Below are 22,790 nucleotides of genomic sequence, written 5' to 3'. Positions count from 1 at the left end.
ACAACCCAAGCAGCTGCTGAAAATCTACCTTGAGACAAACAGCACGTGACAGGCCAGCTCCTCCCACGATTACCACTCCAACCCACAGCCACTTGGCACAGCTCGCAAATTGGCGCGATCTAGCTAGGGTGGGACTTCCCAGCAAGGCCAGGGCAGCGGGGAGAGGAACATCTCTGTGCAAGCCCTGCCAGCAGCCTGCGGTAGGAGCCTGGCTGCAGACTAGCAGGTCCCGGGGGAAGGTGTTGGCACGGCTCCTTCAGCTGGCTGGAGGAGTTCATCTACCATAATTGCAGCTACCCTGATGAGTGGAGAGATGAGGACAAGGACTGCACGAAGTCTGTGCCAAACTTGTTGACTTGGGAGAGGAAGGTGGTTTAGGGACCACGTAATTTAGGTGGCACTGATAAGTGCACCCAGTTAAGCACTAGGTAGAAGAAGAGACGTTTCCAGGAGTAGAGTAGATCTGCTAAGCGTGCCGCCTTCCCCAAATGATAAAACAGCCACTCTGCTCGCTTTCTAAATGCAGTCACGTTTTGTTACTTAAGGCAGTGGCAAAATGCCAGGGTAGGTGCTAATCAAAAGTATAAATAAAATCAAATGTGTGGAGGGAAGCAGTGCGATGAAAAATGTTTTCCCAAAACAGACAAAATCTGAAACCGTAAAGCATTTCTCTTTTGTCAAGACAAGTTGGGAATTGCATATTGCAATCTCAAAGCATTATTAAAGGGGCTCAGCAAGGTTATTACTTAGCTACGGTATTGGGAATTAAAGAGGTCACTTAGGAAGTACTGTTACTTACTTGCATTAGCTGCAGTAGTGGTTTAGTGTCCCATAACTTGTATTCATTTTATCATTGCCAAAATACCTGCATATGCAGAACTTTTGGTGAAGCCAGTCCACGAGAGTTTCTGTTCCCAAAGGACAAGGGTTAGCCGTTTCTCCACAAGATGTGCACAAAGCCACTAACCGGTCCTTTCTGCCATCAGGAGCTGGCAAAATACAAATCAATACCTGGTTTATCATTTGCAGTGGCCGTGAAAGACTTTCACATAACAGTATTATTTTAAATTCAAAAGTTTTCTTCTGATCCATCTTATTTCTTCCCTGAAAATTTTGGCCCTTGTTTCCAGCAGTGGTAAAGTTGATGGATGTTTCACCAGTGACTCTCCAGTCTGCGCTCTCCTCGCTGCCTTGCTGTTACATACCATGAATTGTGTGTTACTTCTCAGCTACAGCGGTGTCAGACTGAGCTGAAACCTGTATGATTCATCTGAAACCGTAGTATGATTGCAGAAATGAAGGATAATCTTCTAATTTCTTAGAACACATTCTCTTTGCAGTGGGTGTGTTATAACTGTTCACTTGGGAAATATCTTTGTACTTTACTGAATTATGGGAATTACAGACTGGTGTCTCATAGGATTCATAACTTCATTGAAGTGAATGTTAGAGTGTGCAAGTGTGTGCACACAAATAGGCTTTGACTGTTGTGCTCAGGTCTTTTTGCACATCATAATGCCTGGTGATGTTCTTTTACCTTTGCATCAACCTCTTTGCACCTTCAGAGGCTGCGATTGAGAATGTGGATGACTTTGTGTGTATGGTGTGTGTTCTTATAGGCATACGGGTAAGCATCTCCCATAAGCTGTTTGGATTTTCTAAGTGACCATGGGAAACATTTTTCCATTTCTTTTGCAATTTTGTTAACTGTTGTCTGTAAAGACAATTTAAAACAAAAAAATCTGAAATGATTGAGCTTTTGCTGATCATAACTTTCACCATAATCATAAATCACAAGGGTTTGGCTTTTTGGTTTTTTTTACAAACTGTGTTTATATGAGGAAACATGACAGCAATCAACCACAAGCTACTTCTTTTGCAGGCATTTAATTTTTTTAAGGAAATATTTTTTAACAACGGCAGTAAAGCAGAAACTCAGATAGTTTCAAAATACACCATTAGTTCTTATCGTTGCTTGTTCATTTTGTTTTAGTCCTGTGCTTTCAAAAAGATTTCTGAACAGAACCTGCTGCAAAACTTTGTACAAGTTGGCACTTGAGGATTCATAGGCCTTTCAGGAGCCGAATTGTTCGATAAAATTGGTAATGCCTTATAAAGATTTTCTCTACAGAGTAACCATTCTAGAGGTTTTTTTCCTGCTTTGGTTTAATTCAGCATGCTCTCTAAATTGGTATTACATTTTTAAACATGACATTTGTAAAAAGAAATACAAAATGTTTACATACGATGAACTCAGTGAAGATCTTACGAGGAGTCATGTGAAAGCTGTCATGTGTTGTTAAGTGCATACCACCAAGTAAGCTGCCAAAGGAACGCTCAAGCTATATTAAGATTTTCTGTCTTATAGGAATGAAATTTATACATCCAATTTACTATAGTTCTGATTTATTATTCATTTATATGGACATAGCACGTATTTGGAAATACAGTGCAAAGGTCTCAATCCCCTGTTCATTTGCCTGCTACTGACTGAATAGGAAGTTTGGGGCATGATCCCAACCTAAAACTGATAAAATGCAACAGTTTTGCAATTATTCTTTTAATATTATGTTTGTCAATATAGTTTTGTAAGTATAACGCGAAGTGGCACTATATTATGTCATATTGTGTGTGTGTATATATATGTGTGTGTGTGCATGTGCACACAGACATACTTGGGTACTCTGGACAAAATATTCAGGGTGAGACAATGCAACTCCAGGATTAACCTCAAACTGGTGATTTTTTTAATTTAATTTTTTTTTCCCTGCTTAGATGGACAAAACCAATTTTGAGAAAGGGTTACAGACGACGGTTGGAGCTGTCAGATATTTATCAAATCCCTTCTGCAGACTCTGCTGATAATCTTTCTGAAAAACTAGAAAGGTAGGAAAGCTTCATGAAATAACTTTGGTTCAGGAATCACCCTGCAATTTTCATTAAAAACCTGTTGGATAAAATGTTTAAATAGCATTGGGTGCAACCAGCTTGTGCCCAATGCCGACTCGCTTGAGTATGTCCTCATTCAGCACACTGTTGTCCGTTGGAGCTGACTGGGATGCCTGGTGCCGATGTATCACCTAGATGCTCTAAATTACTATATACAGGTATCGGTGACATCTGTCCATTGACAAGCGAGGCTAGACTCAGTTTCAATGTTAGTTCCCTTTTCTGCTGTTTTCTCTTCCCAAAATATCCTTGTAAAACCTTGTTTTATTTTTTTTTCTTCAACTCAATAACATTCTTAATTTTCTTTGAAACCACTGTTGAAAGACTAATTGTTTCTGCAGAAATCATACTCTGACTTTCCTCGTTTAGACTTCCTCTTTTCTCTACCCTATTTCGGTGGGACCTAACGCAGAAGCCATGCTAGGCTTGGGACTAACTCAGACAGGTACAACTGCCTAAATCCGGTCCCTCTCCCCCAGCCCCTGGTGTAGCTTTTCCTGATGTGCCAGGGCAGCTCACTTCTGCACTGCTGTGCCAATCCAATTAAACTTAATTGCAGTGTGACATACGTATTCAAAACTGGTGGAAAGTATTGAGAACATTGGTATTCTTAATGCAATTTGAGAGTTTATAAATGGAATATTCTGGTTATTTAATATTCTGTTGAAAAATGGAGCAAAGGGTGAGGTGAGGAAATTCTTAGGAGTGCTTTAATCTGTGAGTTGAATTTTGACTATACTTTCTGTGTATAGCATTGCTTCTGATCAGCAATTTATTATCAAATAGAAAATTACTGTCCCAGCAACACAGGTTAAAAATAATGCTGTGCAGTAGAAAAGTCACATTTTTGATGCTTTGTTGGTGTTTTCTTTTTCGCAGACTGGAAGAGCTCCAGAACGTTTATTTGCCTATTATTTGTGCTTTGGTCTTAAGTACAGCAGGTTTCTTTAAAACATACAATGTGACCTTTTCGTGAATTAATTCCCTGCAGGGTGATGTATGGCTAAGTATTTAAAACTGCCAAATATGTGGCTGAACTAGGTTTGAACTTTTATTGATCTAGCAAGTCAATGAAGGCCAGGTCTTTGGGGTCTCTGCAAAGCTTTCTTTCATTAGTCACCTTAGCTAAATCTCCTTGGATATACTTGAGTGAATTGAAGTATGTCAGAGCCATAGACCCATGTATTTGCTCATGCAACTTAATGGTCTTGTTTTTCGGTTGCTTTTCAGAGAGTGGGACAGAGAGCTGGCAACTTCAAAGAAAAAACCCAAACTTATTAATGCGCTTCGACGATGCTTTTTCTGGAAATTTATGTTCTATGGAATAATGTTGTATTTAGCGGTAAGATTTGTTCTTCTGTTCAGTAAACTTTTAGTGTTCCATAAATAGATCCAAACCTTAGGGACTGCTAAATTCATACAGAATCCTGTGAGTAGCTACAGATTTTGCTCTCTATATTGCTTATAAAGATGATAAATACAGAGAGATACTCAGGGACCTTCGTTTTAAAAAAAGTATTTTCTGATAATTTCTTAATATCTTTAAAACATACATATTAATAGTTTTGAAATGTATGCCAGCACCTAGCGCTACGTACAATTCTCCAAGTACAGGTAAAGCACCCGAATTTTTGTATCACTGCTAAACTAAAATAATTATTTTCTCCTGTTATGGTTTTTAAGACGTTTCTAAATAATTTTCTACCCTTACATTAAAACAAATGACAGTGCATTTTCACATGATTTGGTCAATTTTGTCAAAGGGACTATCAGCCAGCTTCATAGTTAAATGTTTTATTTGGGTTTACATGTGCAATAAACAAGATGTCTTCATTAGCCATAACAATTCAGCATAAATGACTGTGTGAAATATGCTTGGCTTTCGGTGCTGTTGGTGCTCCAAAGTGTATGATCAGGAACTTGATGTCAAAGTCTGAACTGATTATGTTTATCACCTTTCCAACATGTTAGTTAGGATTACCCTGACTTACCAAATGCCACCTGCTTGACAATCCTATCACTGGGGTTAGGAACTGTGAAAATAGTTTATTAATGGTGTCTCACTAGGTGTGTTGGATGACCAGACTGTAAATCTGAAGATTACTGTTAACCAATATGCACATTAAATATCCATATTGTTTTCAAGTTTCTGCAGTTTAGTAGTAAAAGTGAGATACTACACTCCATGCTTCTCGGTTCAAAATGCTGCGATATCAGAAACTGCAGCTATAATAGCCCAATGGCCCAAAGTGGTCAGGTGTACTCTGTCAGTGTTTTCAGATGTGAGATGGATCTCTAGGCCAGATTTTTGGTTTTGGAAGGTTGATACAGAAAGGAACTAATTCCACTGGCATTAGTGCCAAATGTGATCTAGTTAGCTGTGCTTTCAAGATCATGGATTGAGCAGAAGAAGAACATAAGGGGAATTTATGGAAAATAGCCCACAAATGTCTCCAAAGTTCACGTTGCTTGCTGTAAAACCAAATTTCTCTTTTCTTCTGGCTTTCCATTGAGTATCCCAAGGAACTATTCTAAAGGAATAGCAGAGTTATAGAAATGCAAACCTTCCTGCCCGTTAGGATGACCCCTCTCGCAGGCAGGAAGGGGAGAGTGGTGTAGGAGAGTTGTCATCACACCCATGAACTTGCTACTGACTCCTCTGTAGAAGGGAAGTTTCAAGCTACATAGATCTTCTAGTAGGTAGATGAAGAAAAATCATAATCTACTCTATGGCAGCCATGCCAGATGTATGCTCAGTGAAACCACACCAACACCTATACCCTGAAGTTTTAATAAGTTTCCATAAAATGCTTGAAACATAAATAAGGATATCCTGAAAACTAAAACACAAATCCTTCACGGCATGCAGGTTTTTCAGCATTAAAAGGAATCTTTTTAAGGGTGAAAAGTTCCAATGCATCAGGCAGCATTTCAGGTCAAAGAGTGTTTTTCAGGTTAAGCATTGAATTTGGAGCCTGACTTCTGCAGGTTTTATCCACCCCAATAAATTTCCATGGAGTCCCTCCTGTTTACACGGCTGTGGGAAAGACAGGCTGATCTTGCAGATGACAAATCCAGATTACTTCCCCTTCTGGAGAAGGAAGGGGTTAAGAGAGAGCATCCGTCATCTGCTTTAATTGCCGGCCCAACCTTCAACGGTGACATAGGTACATTTATTTAGGCTCCTGGGATGAAAGTCCTGTAGAATATTCCTAAGTGCATTAATTTGGACTACTAACAATGCAAATGTTCTGGTTTAGATCACTGTTGATTTGATTTGGATAATTAATAATGGACTACAATTTCAATTCAGATTGGATTTTCCCCTAAGAATTATGGAAAAACTGACTGCTGCTTTTTCTTGTAACACCATCTCCAGGGAAAATGAGTATCCGTAATAGAATCAGAAAGTCACAGAGTAAAATGGTCTAAAGAAAAAGGGAGAAATTCTCTAAAGAAAATGGAAATTACTTCCCTTAAAATGCAGCATTCATGTTCTTTTTAGTCTATAAAAAATTAAGGATGTACCTCAGTTTGTCATGCTGCTTCCTGGGTTCAAAATTTTAAAACCCTATAGGCCTTAATCTTTTGCAATCACATTTAGACTGTCCCCCAGATATAGCTCAAAAAGAACAACTCTGAAATTTCTCAGCACCAAGGCTTGATTTTAAAAATAAAACCCAGAGTGAAAAAGTTCTTTACATTTTATATTTTGCTTCTTTCTCATGGATAGATACACTCACATGGAGTGTACGCAAATTCTGATTAAAAATAGGGGAATCAAGAAATTAGCTCCCAAGCCAACTTTGATCTCTCCCAGTTTAAGTCTCTCCAACTTGCTGGACTCTTGTGCCTAGTGAAGAGCCTCAGGTCTCCTCTCACTGCCACTCGCCTCAGTCTGAAGTCACCACTGCTGCAGATGTGGGTCCAAGAGACCTGCTGTGCTTGCCTTCTCCCTGCATAAGGGTTGCCGGAGGAGAAAGGAGAGGAGAGGATGGTTACGGTACTGTCTGTGCTCATTCTGGAGAGATTTTCTGCATCAAACCCTGGGCTACCCTCTGGCTGTTTGAGTGCTGTGCAGGGCTGGCAGGAGGCAATGTGCCTAGAATGGAAGTTGATGAGTCAATTAGTTGTTTGTCTTTGTGCAGGTCGGGCAGTTAACCAGCTAGGACAAGACCTCTTACTATCTAAGGGGCTGCATAATAACCCTCCTCTCTATACTCTTTCACCTTGTTTGGTGACTCTTCTCTAGGACGAGGCCCTTTCTTTGTGGACTCCTACCCAATTCTGTCTTTTATTTGCTCCTGCCATCTCACTACTGCCTTTACTTTTTTCAAGCTTTTTCCTCACCAAGCCAGCAACTCCTTATGCATGTCAGGTTTGCATTTAAAAAAACCCCAGCAGTTCTACAGATTTAGCCTGCCATACACTATAATAGGTGTTCCTGCAGAGTTTGCCAGCCAAAACTTTCGCAGCAATGCATTCCTGTTAAAAGTTAAGCAGTGTCTGAGGGCTTTTGCAGGCAGTTTTGAGGATAACTTCCTTTCCCTGAGTGCAGGCAAGCGAAATGTGCGTGGGCATGCACGTGTGGGACCGTGCAGGGTTGGTTTCTCCATGTGGACTTTTTTAGTGGAGTACAATTTTAGACCAGGTGAGGACAGAACAGGACTGCAGGATTTTTTGAGTCATATTCTTTGTTGGTTTGGTTTTTTTTTCTCCCCATTTCTTTAAGAAATCACAGACACGTGCAATTCAGCACATAGGATACAAAATTTGCACCTTTCACAATGAACATGGAAAGATTAAATCTTAGTTTAAATTCTTGATTCCATTATCATTAGTCTTCATTTTATTGAAAGCTGTAAGAGGAAAAACTCGCTGCTGAAACCGCTGGTGTTCTTTTCAGGCCCGGCTCACGGAAATTAATGGGATCTTTGCCATTAGTTTGAATGGGGACAGGATGTTGTGCCGTATTGGCGTAGGTGCAACCAAGTTGTGCGTTCTTTTGAACTTCACTTTCCTTTCAGCTCTTCTCTTGTCTAATCCCTGAGAAGTTTTCATGGCACCTTTCTTGGAGTGTGGTTTAAACTCTGCTGACATCCCTGCTGTTTGTGTAGTTGTCATTGCAACTGGCATCACAGCTTTGCTCTCATTAGCTCTAGTAGTTTTTCCATCTCTCCCTTTCCCTTCACACGCCGTAGGTAATGATGTTATTGCAGGGTGGACACTTGCACTCTGGCCCCCCGGAGTGCTGTGACTCTCCCTCATAAATAATATTGTGGTAGGCACGTTGAGTTACTGCACTTAATGTATCTGCTCCCCTGCTATTCGGAACAGCTTCCATGCTTCACCTCATCAGCAGACGTGTCTTGCCATTTAAAGAAAAGACAGTATGGCAGTTAAACAAAAATCGGTGCTTTTTAGCACGATGCCGGCTAACAAATTGGGTACTTTGCTGTGAGGATCAGTTTGATTCTACTTACATTTTTCTCTTATATTCATCCCCATGAAATGTATATTTCCACTCCGGCACAGCAGCTGCTAGCATTAACTTAGAAATGGTTTTAGTATCATATCCCAAAGGACCCTAATGAGGATTTCCTGAAGTTCTCGCATATAGGTCACGGGTGTGAGTGAGGAGGCAGAGAGGGATATGAAAGTCCCAAAGCGCTTCTTGGGCATATGCCAAAGCAGAGATGTGCATCATTGTCTTCAAATGCAGAGTGATTGAGCATATGGGGGATACACGTAACGTAAAAGTTCTCATTGCGTAAGAATAGCCATACCAGGTCAGATTAGCACGGTATCCTGTGTCATACTCTCATTTCTATTCAGATCTTTGCTCTTTTAATTAAGATTTCTCTGAGGAGGACTTTTCTGAGTTTCTCAATGGCCTATGATGAATGCCCAAGGAAGAGCAAGGACAGGAGAAGGAAAAACATGCCTCCTGAAAACTGGATTTTTGGTTAGGTGCACAAATCCCTGCTTGTGTTTTTTTTTTTTAGTCAGGTCGTTCTAATCAGTTGATTTATCCATATTTATATCAGTGGGTAATTTTGAAGTTACAAGAGGAAAAATGAAAAACAGGTAGTTCTGCTTTCATTTGTGTGTAGACTAGATAATAATATCTTCAGTAAGTAAGCTGATAAATCTCCATGGTAAACCAGTGGATTTTTATGCCCTGTGAGATAGCAAATTATTTGGCTTATTGCCAGCCATTATTCTACCCTTAGTCTGTAAATCACCTTTTCTTCTAGTGAGCTAGCCATGTATGCAATACCTTTATAGTCACAACAAACACAGCAGCAGAGGGTGGCATTTTCACTGGAATAAGAGTAAATACAAAAAAAAAAAAACTTGCTATTTTAAGCCTATATATAAAAGCTTATCTCAGAATCTCTGAGAGTATGAAAGCACCGCATTGTCCTTGGGAGGTGACTGTTTTGTATTTGGGGAGTTTTGGGGAGTTTTGGTTTGCCGCTTCAGGATGCATATAGTCTAAGCACAGCTGCTTTGGGTCGTGTGTGTTTTAATAAACACTCCTCCCTTTGCCTACTAATAACACTGAAGTCTTTGTCAAAGCTGGCTCCGGGTTTACAGCATTTGTGTTGGGGCAGAGTGGTGTTTAATTGGGGAAATGTAGTGCATAGCACAGGTATGCTATTTGAGATGTAAAATTTCATCTCTTCCGTGGAAAAAATGAATGAGTATCAGCTCCACCAACAGTGACATTCAAAAGGGGTTACAGTACAGGGTGTAGAAATACTCAGGATTGCTCTTGTATAAGAGACCAAAAGGAACCCAAAGTAGAAGCAAAAAAAATAAAGGAGATTTTTGCAATCTATTAATCACTGTAAAACATTAATCACAGCTGAATGTCACTGGTTCACTTCTCTCTGGGTCTCTGTACGGTGATCTCTGTGGTTTTCAGCTGGAAGGCAGTACTGATAACTTCTCGGCAGAATTTAATGCATCCATACAAGAAAGAATTCAGTAGTTTCCTGCTGTTTTTGAAATATCAGATGCTTTCTGCTGAGACACAACAGAAAGAATGGTAAAAGTTCTTAGCAGTAAGTATTTTTACACTGGGTATAACAATGAAGCAAGGGAGCACATATATACTTCATACCCTTTGGAAGCTCATGTGGAAGATGAAGCAAATTGTTAGACCACAGCACACTGATGATTTTTGCAGTTTTTTTTTTGAGTGGGCAAGAGGCAGAGCTGGAAAAGGATGAGGTTATAGGAGTGAAAATATGAAAGCGATGGGGGCGTGAAGGGGAATGGAAGGCAAAGGTGAGACACTAGTGGGGGTTTAATTACAACAGAAAAGGAGGCTGAGGACAAATGTGGTAGCAGGCTAAGGTAAAGTCAGGGCTATAGCAGATTGTTTGGATGCCTTGTGGTTTAATGGTTTGATACCGCCTCTTTTTCCTCTCCTGCTCTGGTTCTCTACCACGTTGCTCATCCCAGGATGGGAAGTGCTGGGGCTGCCAACACAGGAGGGGCTGGTTTCTCTCTGGGACTTTTATTAGACTTGCCTCCCCTACCATTTACGCCCTCTCATCCTGCTTTTGTTGCATCCCTGGATACAACGTCTAGAACTGTTGAGTAGAATGATCCAAATTGTTTATACTTTTATTCTGTTGCTATTTCCATTTACTTTTATGTTTTAGCTATATCCTCACTGCGTTATTCTGGTGGTGGTCATTTCAAGAGCTCTTGAGTCTTACTGTGTCCCATAAGTCCAGTAAAGTGCAGTGGAAACTCTTCCCTAGGGGCCAAAACAGAGATCCAGCCTGCTAAACTGGATTTGGTCGTAAGATGTGGCTAAGCCATTACAACTCTCACAAGTAAATGTGGAAGGTAATATCAGTTGTCACGTTCGTAGAAAATGATCAAACAAAATTTACAAACTAGATTTGGTTTGGTAGAGTTACAGGAGCGCCACAGATTAAGAAAGCAGTGAGTTGTCTGTTCTCCTGTGCAATTACTGCAGCTTTCTGTGGTTTGCACAGCAAACAGACCTGGCTTCCTCATTTAAGATATAAAGCTGTAAATCTTAGTTGGTAGGACTTGAAATTAAAATGTTAACCATTTCAAAAAAATGAACAAACTACTGACCAAAACTATTTTTCTTGTTTCCATCTGCAGGAAGTCACCAAATCTGTGCAGCCCCTTCTGCTGGGAAGAATAATAGCTTCCTATGATCCGGACAACTCTGATGAAAGATCCATTGCCTACTACCTGGGCATTGGCTTGTGCCTTCTCTTCCTTGTGAGAACACTACTCATACACCCTGCTATATTTGGTCTTCATCATATAGGAATGCAAATGAGGATAGCTATGTTTAGCTTGATTTATAAGAAGGTAATTGTTTCATGTATGCTCAAAGCCAAACCTCTTGTGTGTAGCCTGCGTAACTTTTAGGCCAGTTTGTTGAAAGATTGATAGTTTTGTTAGTCAAAGTACACAAAGTACATGAAAGAATAGCGTGACTAACATCAGTTTCTGACAGCTCTCTATTTCCTAAGTCCAAAGAATGAAATACTCATCTACAGCTGCTTTGACTAAAGTCAGCCTCTGTGTGAGTTCTGACTTGCTGGATATGTGGTGAGATGCCTTAATTGTTCTACCACTGTGCTCCTGTTACGCACGTGTATTGCAAAGGAAAAATGACATATGCTGGTGGCCAAAGAATATTTTCAGAAGAGGATTAGAGGTGAAGATTTAAACAATAAATATAACATAGAAGGGATTGAGTTTGAATTATACTGTCTGAGATCTCTATAGCACAAAGAATCAACAGATACTGGTGCATCGTGTGTTCACAAATCCAAAGATTTAAAAAGGTATTTGGTGTTACCAGTACCAAAAGCAGCTAATTTAAACAAACATGTTAGTTACTGTAGTATAAAGCTCACTGTGAAAACATCTTTCAAAGATACTTGTCAAGATAGGCACAGTAGGAGATTTTTGAGGATGCACAGCAGCACACAGCATGCATGCTTAATTAAAACTTGCATTTGCATATATATCTATAGACATAAAATATTCAACAGAGAGCAAGGACTAAGTCGATAAATCAATATTTGCAAAGCAATTTAATGGCTATATTAAATTCAAGTAACATAAATAATAAGTTTAATGAGACTGTCTTTATAGCATAAGCAGATAAGTGAATTGTTATTTATACTACCATACCATTGCTTATTATTTTTATCTGTATTTATTCTGTTTTATGGGGATGAGTTACACAGCCATTTTTCTATCATTTTGTTTTCTTTTACAGATCTTAAAACTGTCAAGCAGAGTTCTAGATAAAATAAGTACTGGACAGTTGGTCAGTCTTCTTTCCAACAATCTGAACAAATTTGATGAGGTATGTCATTGGTTGTTTAATCCACTTGGTGATCCATCAAGTACAAATGCGGTACTTCAAGCTGTTCGTGACAAATATTAAGGAAGGAAGGTGCATAAATGACGAACTGCACTGAGTGCTCATTGCAGATATAGAATGAATCACTTCCTTAAGAAAACGTATTGGCATGTGGTCATGGAAATGCTCTTTCTGATACTTACCACGTTCTTTATCTGCTATGCTGATTAATAGAGGAAACCTAAAACCCCAGGTATACCATAAAAGCGTGCTTGTTCTACAGTCCAGTGAGAACCTGCCAGGAAACCTCTGCATTACGGAGTTGGTTTCATAGAGGTCAGAACTTGCTGGTTCAATCCTTCCATCCTCTTTTCCTGACTGCCATGCCTTTTTACCGAGATGATCCACTCCATTCCTGCCACTGAACAAACAGCGATGTTCAGCATCCTGTTGCTACTATTACCCACTCTCTTAAAGTGAATAAGCATTGATGTAAGACCTTATTAGGAATCATTCCCAACACATATGTCTTAGACAATACTTCCACAGTTACCTGTAAAACTTTTTCATTAAAGATACAGAGATATATCCCTGCTAATGGCTTTGGGGACTGGAAACTCTTATGAACTTGTATTCAGCATGTGTGTGTAATTGACCCATTGGTAGTAGGAGGTTTGCTTCCTATGAAAGAAGCAGGTTCAGAGAGACCGTAGACACAAGGCTGGAACTGTAGGGTGTATTTACTTTAAGCAGTATGTTTCTCTATAGAGCAATGTCAGCTAGCTCTGAAGAGACTAGGACAAGTGCCCTGTCATTGCAGCAGTGTAGCTGCAGTAACACAGTCCCCCTGTGCAGCTTGAGCACAGGATTCAGTGCAAAATCTCCCCAATGTGGAGGAATACAACTGGAGTAGGCAGCAATCTGTTTTGAATTAGTTGTGTTGACCCAACAGTCATCTCTTCACCAAAGGAATATTTGCCTCCTATATCAGATTAAATAGCTCTCAGAAGATTCTTCTGTGTATTTTTCTCATCTTACAGGGGTTGAAGAAGCCAGCATCGATGGCAAATTCTGTTTACTTTTACAAAGCTGGGATTTTTCCTTGTGCATACATATAGCAAAGAGACAATTGCAGACTGAACTTTGCCTTACAAAAATCAAAGTTTAGGTGTGGAATGTATATTTATTGCTGCACTGTCATCATAATTAACACCCAGAATGCTATGTGCTCAGGATCACAAATCCTCCTTTATAAACTTGTTTTACTACTGGAAATATTTGTATCATTCTTCATTACATTTTTCAAAATGTCACTTTAATGACTTCTTCCTTTTCATGTAGTTTTCAGAGCACGTCTGTAACTTGTATTATTATTGTTTTCTGCTGTGGGCTTCCACAGGGTCTTGCTCTGGCACATTTTGTATGGATTGCACCTTTACAAGTGGCACTGCTGATGGGACTGCTCTGGGATATGTTAGAAGCTTCTGCGTTTTCTGGACTTGCTTTTCTAATAGTCCTGGCCTTTGTCCAAGCCTGGCTGGGACAAATGATGATGAAATACAGGTGATGAGACTGTTTTAAAATATTTCAATATGTTTTCCTGAAACACTTTGGTTTAAGAAGTTTATGCAACTTGATTAAGGGTCTCTAGTTATGACATTGTTGCAGAAGAGGAGTCCAAAGAGTGTTAGCTGTGTCGGGAAAGTCACAGGCAAGCCTTTACTTATTCAGCAGCAGCTGTCTAAACTTCACAAAATGAAGGTTCTGACATGCAGCAAATAGTCATAATGCTTTGTAGAATTAAAACACCTTGTTAGTGACTTGATTTATTCTTTTTAGACCTTGTATTTTCTCCTTGGTAAAACAATTGCTAGATTTCTAATAATTCCTTTCACATTCTTCATAATAGTTCTGTTAAACCTATGCTTAAAACATTTATTTTATAGGGAAGGTGTTTTATAAGATATAATGGGATACAAACTAACTATACACGATGAAAAAGATGAGGCTTGACCTACTGCCTTTTTACTTTATAGGAATAAGAGGGCAGGAAAGATCAATGAGAGGCTTGTCATCACCTCAGAAATAATTGAAAATATACAGTCAGTTAAAGCGTATTGTTGGGAAGATGCAATGGAAAAAATGATTGAAAGCATCCGTGAGTAAGTATTCTCATCTGTTGGTCAAATTTTTTACACGCTCAGAAAAAAAACCCAACAATTAGGTGGCTGTGAACACCTTCTGTGGTCTTGTTCGTTAAGAAGTAAAGCACACAAATACTAATCCTCCATAAACTAACCGTGCATTCCCACACTGCAGCTTGGGTTTTTTCCCCAATTTGTCAAGTTCACTATGGAGGTGAGATTTTGTGTTTGTTTTTTTTTTTTTTTATTTGCTTCCTCATTTGTTATAATGATATTTCAGTGGTTAGTTTACGCAGGTAAAACAATTGTGGTATATGTGTTTGTTTCTGGCCAACCCTATACTCGTCTTACAGTAAAAAGCCCTTTTGTGATAGTTACTTAAGGCTTTACAGGCTTTCCTATTCTGCGGTGGAGGAAACACTATGAGTCCTCTGCAGCCATTTTCTGAGAAATGCAATAAAGCTGGTCTTAAATGTTACATGCAATCTGTGAAAGGATTAAAGTAGCGCAACTACATGTATTCGTCCTCCACAACTGCATTAACGTTTATTGTCTGTGGATAGCCTTGTATAATGCTTCTCTTTAATTAATATCAAGATTGAACTGGAACTACCAGACCTGAAGCAGAGAGGAGGTAAAAGAACTAACCTAGTTAGCTGAGAGCTATGAGAAGGAGATCTTCGTTACCAACAGGGAGTGCTGGGGGAAGGGAGAAGTGACATATTGACTGATAGGTGACGCTGCACTCAAGCTGTCCCGTGTGTTTGTTTAGTCCTTTACAGAGAATTAAAATCCTGTGCCAGGTGTGTGATTGGGAAAATAAAAGAAATGTAAGTGTCCTATTATCATGTAAATAGATGAAACAATATTATTACACAAACACGTTCTTGTTCAGCTGCTTTCTGAAAGACAATCCAGGGAAAGTGAAGTGTTCTTTACCTCTAGAATAAGGAAGATCTTAAAATTTGTAATGATTTACTATAAATGATCAGAGAAAACTCGGTCTGAATCCAGGCTGGGAGTTCCAGCTCGAGGATGGAACCAGGTTAGGATTCCCCTGGTGTCAGTAGTCACATGCATTGCTTTTAGCAAATTTGAGACCACATCTTGTGAGCAAATCCTGTAGAAATGAATTAAATGAAATTTAGTCCACAAAATGCTCACAGAAACATGGAAAAAGGACGGTCATTTTATGATCTGCATTTTCTACAATAATTCATAGTGAATTTTGTAATGCTGGAATTCAATTTTTGTTATATTATGCATGGATTTTTGAAAGACAAGAATGCTAGCAATATTATAAGGTCAAAGTACCTCTCTCCTACTCTGCACCAAAATACTGTATTTTTGTGAGTGATCCAATAGGTCACTTGGTGAAGACATCACCAGAGCAGGTCAACTCGGGAATGTCAGCGTTTCAGTTGAATTTTGCTTGCTGAGCCAGCTCTGCAGGGCCTCCCAGTCAGCTGGCTTGTTAAGCTGGTAGGAAGCGAGACCTTGTGGGTGAAGCTGTGCCTGTATTTTAGCAACAGTGTGTTAGAACTCAGTCGTTACCAGGCCACTTCTGCATGCTGGCATTTTTGGATACAACCCAGTTTAATCGATTCTAATGAACTAGATAGACCTGTGCCCCTTACTCTGGTAGACTTGAGCTGCCAGGGCTGGCCACCCTGCAGGGGTAACACTGCCGCAGGCAAACTCCCCCGACACTTCTGAGAGACCAATGTGGGCTGTTTCCTGTGTGCCCTCTTAAGTCTGCACTGGTAATAACTGTTTGTAACAGGAGTCTGAATAAATATACCTGCACTCCTATGGGCTATGCAATGTATTCAGAGAAGTAAAAAATCACAACAGCAAACTGTGCCCCTGAACCATAGCATAGCACTGGAGAAGGTGAAGTCCAAGGTTGGAAGTGTCTGTACTTCATCAGCAGGAAGATACATCTTTATATAAAGGAAAGAATCTCAAGCTCCTGTATTTGTACTGGTTCCTACAGCATCACTTCAAAATACACTGGTCTACGCTCTATGCACACATGAACCTCGTAGTGTCCCTTATATCTCTCTCCAAGTGGCCGTATTGCGGCCGCGAGACGTGCCCCAAATGAGTGCTTTATTTACAGAGCTCTCAAGCCTGTATCACAGACATACCCACTTCTGGAAAACTTTTGCATGTGGCTGGAACTTGGGAGCATCCTGAAAAGGGTTAGTGCTTTACTTCTCCCTCTTTGGAGTTGCGGCTGTGTGCTTCAGCACTGCGGGGGCTTTTTGATAGCTTCTACCCAGGCATTTGTGGGACTGGACGAGCATCAAGCCCCAAAATCTTTGTTATCCCTATTCAGTGCTGCCACCAACAGTCTCATACAAGCTCTGGAGGGACTTACGAGGCCCTTTCTTCAGGGCAGTGGCTACTACCGTGGTGGCGACCTGCATGCCTGGCTACGTTCTGCAGGCCTCTCTTGTGTAATACAGGCTTAACAAGAAGTGGTAGGCACCCTGCTCCAAAACTGACGGAGCTCAGATTTTCTGTCAGGGACTTTAAAGAACACTTTGACTGACAGAAGTTGTAAGATGCTGGATGCATGTGGAAGGCTCATGCATGTGTAGTGTGGAGCTGAAAGGGGGTTCCACGTAGCTCCAAAATCCTAGATGGACTTTGCAGACACTGGCTTGATGCGAGAAGGTACATAAAGGTTACGGTGCTCAGCCTTGCAACACCGGGTATTACCGTCACCAACAGGACTGCAGACTTCTGCATGGTGTCCCAGTGGTTAGAGCACTCGCCCAGTGAATGGGCATCTTGGGGTCTAGCTCCATCTCTAGCCCCAGTTAATTCCTCTTGCAGCAGAGCAATTGCTCTTTGACTGCAGCAGAGGTGCCTCTGTTCAGGCAAAGCTGAGCAACCAGGCACCTGAGGAATGTGAAGTGAACGCGATCAAAATGAGAGCAGTCAATAGAAAGCTTCAGCACTCTGAATCAGGGCTATCAACTCAGAAAATGAATTACACTCCCTGGATTATTTCTCTTTTTATTTGATAGCTTGTTGTGAGATGCATAGACACTGTGGAAGCAGCTGAGAGTAATCACCAGCTGCATTCCTGACTGCACAGCAGTCAGTAAGCTGCTCCGTAGACTGAGCTTCTATGGAGAAAGGAAGGTGGAGAGCAGACTCCCTGCCTTCTACCTCTTCAAGCTGAGGTTAACTGATACTTTACTCCATGGGTGAAGCTGTTAGTAGGGTGCTCTGCAAAAGGAGATGACACTATAGTCGGATTGTGGATTCTTCTTAGTTTTTTTCTGGTCATGTATAGGAAATCTGGCATTTCCAAGTATCTTATTTTTAGGGGAGTTATGTATCTAGATGACCAGATGAGTATGGGATGACGCTTCTGGGACTGTATCATATGCCACAGCATTAGATGCTTAAGGATGATTGTTCCAGGAATTGTAGAGGCTTGTGATTTATGAGGTATCTAAATCATGATATAGATCATTGTTGTTTTGTCTGACATCTCTGAACGTTGGTACCAAAATTTGGCTCGTTATTTTTTAGGTCCAAAAATTGTTTTGAATCTTGCTTTTCAACTGCAATGCTAGAAAATAAGAAGGATGAATGAACCTCTGAGTTAATTGTTTTACCAACAGTTCCATCCAAAATATTTCTTAAGATGTAAACAGTGGAATCCTATACTAATTATTTGTGTTTGCTTTTTTAACAGAACTGAACTGAAGTTTACCCGAAAAGCTGCTTACGTGAGATATTTCAACAGCTCAGCGTTCTTCTTTTCAGGCTTTTTTGTGGTGTTTTTAGCTGTGCTTCCATATGCTGTGATTAAAGGAATTATTCTCCGAAAAATATTTACCACCATTTCCTTTTGCATTGTTCTTCGAATGACAGTGACCAGGCAGTTTCCCGGGTCTGTACAGACCTGGTATGACTCTATTGGAGCAATAAACAAAATACAGGTAGGGTACCAACACTGAAATCTTCCCAGGTACGTAAGCTAATTCTTTATGGCATGTTATCTTGTCAGTTGATCAACAAAAGCACACAGCATTTATGCAGACTTTCTGAATATACTATATGTTGCTTTGACTACACACCATGAAATGTCATTATAAATCTTGATATTGTTATATGGTTCCCCAGGCAGCATAACCACGGGAGTCTCATGCTACCTGCACGCTGCATTTTTTGAAACAGTGGCATTTAGTTATTTCTTCCCATTGCAGAATAAGGAACTTAATAAAAATACGAGTTGTGGTGCTTAAGGGATGTTTTTCCTTCAGAAAAGGAAGGACAAAATTAGTACATGTTTTATATAGCACGGCTTCCAGTAGTTGCAGTCACAGATCTTCTGTTTTCCTAGCTATTGGTGTCAAGAACAGCAGGAGATTGTGCATCTTATGCAAATGTACATCTCATTCATTATGAGTAGTAAACATAATTAAGGTAGTGGTCAAATAATTATTGCCTACCTTACCTACTGAGATCAATTGCTCATATACCAGCTTAAGTCAAATCAGGGTGAATTCTCATTAACTGTAGTTTGTATGCTGTTTTGAAATCGCTCCTCAGGAAAACAATTCGTATTCTGTTTCAGGGTGAAATCTTGGGCTTTTTTTTTTTAATGTATTTATAGGTGGTCGTTGGTAAAACATAGATTTTATTGTTTTTAGTGTGGTAAAAATACCTAATATGGAACTTAAAGGTCTTAATCAGAAATGTGAACTGTAATACAGAATAAGAAACATGTATTGGATTTTTATGATTTTTGACTAGGCAGAATATTCAAGAAATCTAGCTGTAAACCTTTCTATTCGACATTCAGAAGGCTGTCTTGTTGGGTCCCAATTGAGGCAGTCCTTGTGCTCTCAGATTCCCTAGGCGTTAGTGGAGGTATCCCGTCTCTCCTGTTTCCTGGAAGAGTGTATCCAATGCCCTGTCACAGAACTGGCAAGCCCGGTTGTCATACCATTGCCCTCTCTCTTTCCCAAATGCTTGTCTCTGGGGATATGATCTCTGTGGGTGCTCCGGAATCCATGAATAATCATCTCTTTGTGGCAGGTTCAGTACAGACCCCATAGACAGACTGCAGAGAATCCCAGAACACCGATGCCCTTTACTGATCACAAGAAACATCAGCAAAAATAACAAACCACTTGTACATTTCTCTGATTTAATTTTCTCATCAGTTTAGAGAATTCACTGGGCCGGATGTGTTCTATGGGTTATTGTATTTTCCCTGTAGACCCATGTTTTCTAAACCATGAAGTGTTCCAGGATTGGTGTGCTTTCTCTGACTATCACTGCTCCAGCAGCTCCACTGGATGACCCCACCGCCTTGGTTATGAAAGCCTAGGTGTCATTTCGTTTTTTTTGCGTAAACTCTGTGTGTTTTGCTTTCCAGTTTTTCGGTTCTTGCCCTTTCAATCATATACTTTTTCCCTTCTGCTTGTCCTACTTGGGCAATTTGCAAGTTTACTGTAGAGAACTGATTTTTTCCCCATATCTGCTTGGTTTGTCCACTGTATTGCCCACAGAGACCTACTTGGTTCCACATAATTTAAAAAGATAATTTAGAGGAGGTGGTACCTGCAGACTGCATAACCTGAACAAAATTATGGAGTAGAGAAGTTGTCTTTCCTACATTAGCCCAGGCTTACTCTTTTTTTCCTAATATTATCCCAGAAGGTAACACAAACGTCGGGTTGCTGACTTGTGTCATTTGAAATTACACTACTTCAGTGCTGCACTGGCGAGGATCGTTATATGCCTTGTTGTTGTTGGTAGAGACATCATTCTAACTCTTTTAAACTCTTGCAATTTTGGAATAGAGAGATGGCAGCACATAGGTAGCTGCTTTGTTTCGCTGTTTGCCAGAGTGCAACCTTCCACACCCCACTCCAAAACCAAAGCTTGCTTTGAAAAGGATTAAAGTTGCAGGGGTGATGCTGCCTGATGAAAGACTTGGTTGTTTCAAAAACGTTTCGTTCTGTATCCGAAAGACGTTGTCTAAGTTCTATTTTTGCCTCTAAGACACTACAGTGCAATTGCACCACCAGAAATATTGGTTAGTACTCAGTGTTGGCAAGTATGTACTGCTTTGTGTGATATGGCTGTCATCCCTTACTGCTTCCTTTCATCTGCTTTCATGGTGTTTTTAGGATTTCTTGCTGAAAAAAGAGTATAAAGCTCTGGAGTATAATCTAACAACCACTGGGGTTGAGCTGGACAAAGTAACAGCTTTTTGGGATGAGGTTAGTACTTTTACCCAAACTAAAATGTATCTTTTTTACCGATATTTGCCTTGGTGCTCTCTAAAAAGAGCAGCCTACACTCCTTCATTTTAAGTGGCTTCAGCAGGCAAGGAATATATGGCAAGTAAGTAATGCTTGATATCAAATTATCCATGGTTGAGAAACATTGGAAGAGATCTTTCAATAAGTGTTAAGGCCTGTAATAAGTAGTTATTTCTGATTTAAGCCAGCCTGAAAACAGAATCAGACTGTGGCATGTATAGACATTGGAAGGCAAAATTTGTTTGTGTCCACAAATTTAGGAGCAAAAAATATATGTATTTAAGCATATAATAAATATGTTCTAGATAGGCAAAGTAACATCAGAAAAGTAAGTTCATATGTTCTCTAAGTCTGTAGTATGATATACATGTCTGTATACGCCTGTTTTATTCATTTTTTGTGTACATACAAATACACATCTGTGTATGTTGCAGGGAATTGGAGAGCTGTTTGTAAAAGCAAACCAGGAAAACAACAACAGCAAGGCTTCTAGCATTGACAGCAATCTCTTCTTCAGTAATTTCCCCCTTCATGCCTCTCCTGTTCTTCAGGATATAAATTTCAAGATTGAGAAGGGACAGTTATTAGCTGTTTCTGGATCTACTGCAGCAGGCAAGGTATTTCTTTTCTGTTCTTTCAACAAAAATCCTAATAATTTTAAGGAAGAATATTGTGTTGCTATCTGTATTGTTACCTGTATTGTTACTGTATTCTTGCTGTCCTGTGCTCACTGTAAAAACGATGGCTGCAGGAAAACATACGAATAAACTGTAAGTTTCAATAAAATGGCCAATAGTTATTCGAAGTTTTACTCTGTGGCAAATATGAGAGACACTTTGCTGGATATTTCTTGTATGTACAAGGATACAGACTTAATAAGGAATTAGCAACTTAAATGACAAAACTAGTTTTCCATAGAAATTAAAAGGAAATTTACCGGAATAATGCAGACTGAAACCTAAAGTTAATGTTTGTGGTGAGAATCTCCCTGCCTTTAAAACAATAAACTGAAGAACATAGCATAGATATCCAGATGGCTCTGTGTGCTAGAAAGCAGACTTTTTTTTTTTTTTTCCTGCCTTGGTAACATTTTAAGGAAAAATTTCAACACAAGATGGTCAGTAACCTGACAGGCCTGATGTGGACTAGCCAGGTAACTAAGATGCGTGCCCTGGACATGCGGTATAGGTGGTCACTTGGGCTCTGGTTCCTGTAGTGCCTCAGACAGGCGCCCCGTGTCCCATGTGAAAGCCTGGAGAGGTGCTGCTGAAACTGGTGCTTTTCTGGGAAAGGTTATGGTTTAGATTAATCATCGTTTTAGAACTCCAAAATGTTATCAGTACAGTAAGTTTGCAGATAACACATCCGATTAACCTCATTAATATAGAATGAGTTGAACTTTGATACTCTTATTCACTTTGAACAGCAAGTAATTAAATGAGTCTTTCATCTTCACTGGGTGTTCTGAGGAGCTGTGAAAGTCAAAACAAACATTCATTGTGTGTTTGACAGCTTTTCCTGTTTAACAAATTATTGGTGAACATATTCTGATTTCTTATACTTGCATGGGGTAAAATCTTTGGTCTGTTGGAGTCAATGGCAAAGGACCCATCAATTCCAATATGACCAAGGCTGCTATATTATTTTTCAGTAATGATACCAGTAGGAAAGAGCAAGAGACTCAGGAGATGCGATTGTCCTCAAGCTGATATGTTGAGGTGCATTTTACTCTGATACTTCTGAATTAACGGAATAGTTTTTCTATGTTGCTGATAATCTCAGATGGCTGTTGCTAAAGCTGGTACTTGTAATACAAAAATGTCAACTAGAAAGTGCTGCAGGATGTATGTATATCTCCTTTATTCAGCTACTTAGGAAACTGAGGGAAATTCAGATTACACTGAGCAGTTTATGTGAGTATATACATGCACCAAATTTGCACTTTTCAAGGCAATATAGATATTATCTGAAAGATTTACAAAAAATAAGGTTTATACCCACCCCCGCCCCCAAAAA

The 22,790-nt window shown here is 39.8% G+C and overlaps 1 protein-coding gene across 1 annotated transcript in view; it reads left to right on the top strand.

The window, feature by feature from the left end:
- Positions 1-2,752: 2,752 nt before the first annotated feature.
- CFTR (cystic fibrosis transmembrane conductance regulator (ATP-binding cassette sub-family C, member 7)) overlaps positions 2,753-22,790 on the top strand; it is a gene marked incomplete at both ends in the record, with an annotated part of 61,682 nt that continues 41,644 nt past the window's right edge. Inside the window, 9 exons of the mRNA XM_009699521.1 lie at positions 2,753-2,886; positions 4,180-4,291; positions 11,104-11,319; positions 12,242-12,331; positions 13,728-13,891; positions 14,365-14,490; positions 18,191-18,437; positions 20,640-20,732; positions 21,209-21,391. Of these exons, the coding sequence (XP_009697823.1) occupies positions 2,753-2,886; positions 4,180-4,291; positions 11,104-11,319; positions 12,242-12,331; positions 13,728-13,891; positions 14,365-14,490; positions 18,191-18,437; positions 20,640-20,732; positions 21,209-21,391 (1,365 nt within the window). The remainder of the gene's footprint in view (positions 2,887-4,179; positions 4,292-11,103; positions 11,320-12,241; positions 12,332-13,727; positions 13,892-14,364; positions 14,491-18,190; positions 18,438-20,639; positions 20,733-21,208; positions 21,392-22,790) is intronic.

The sequence above is a fragment of the Cariama cristata genome, unplaced genomic scaffold (genome assembly GCF_000690535.1).
Source record: "Cariama cristata isolate BGI_N322 unplaced genomic scaffold, ASM69053v1 scaffold11724, whole genome shotgun sequence".
Lineage (NCBI taxonomy): Eukaryota > Metazoa > Chordata > Aves > Cariamiformes > Cariamidae > Cariama > Cariama cristata.
The sequence above is the reverse complement of the archived record's forward strand: the minus strand, read 5'-3'. Positions and strand labels throughout refer to the sequence as shown.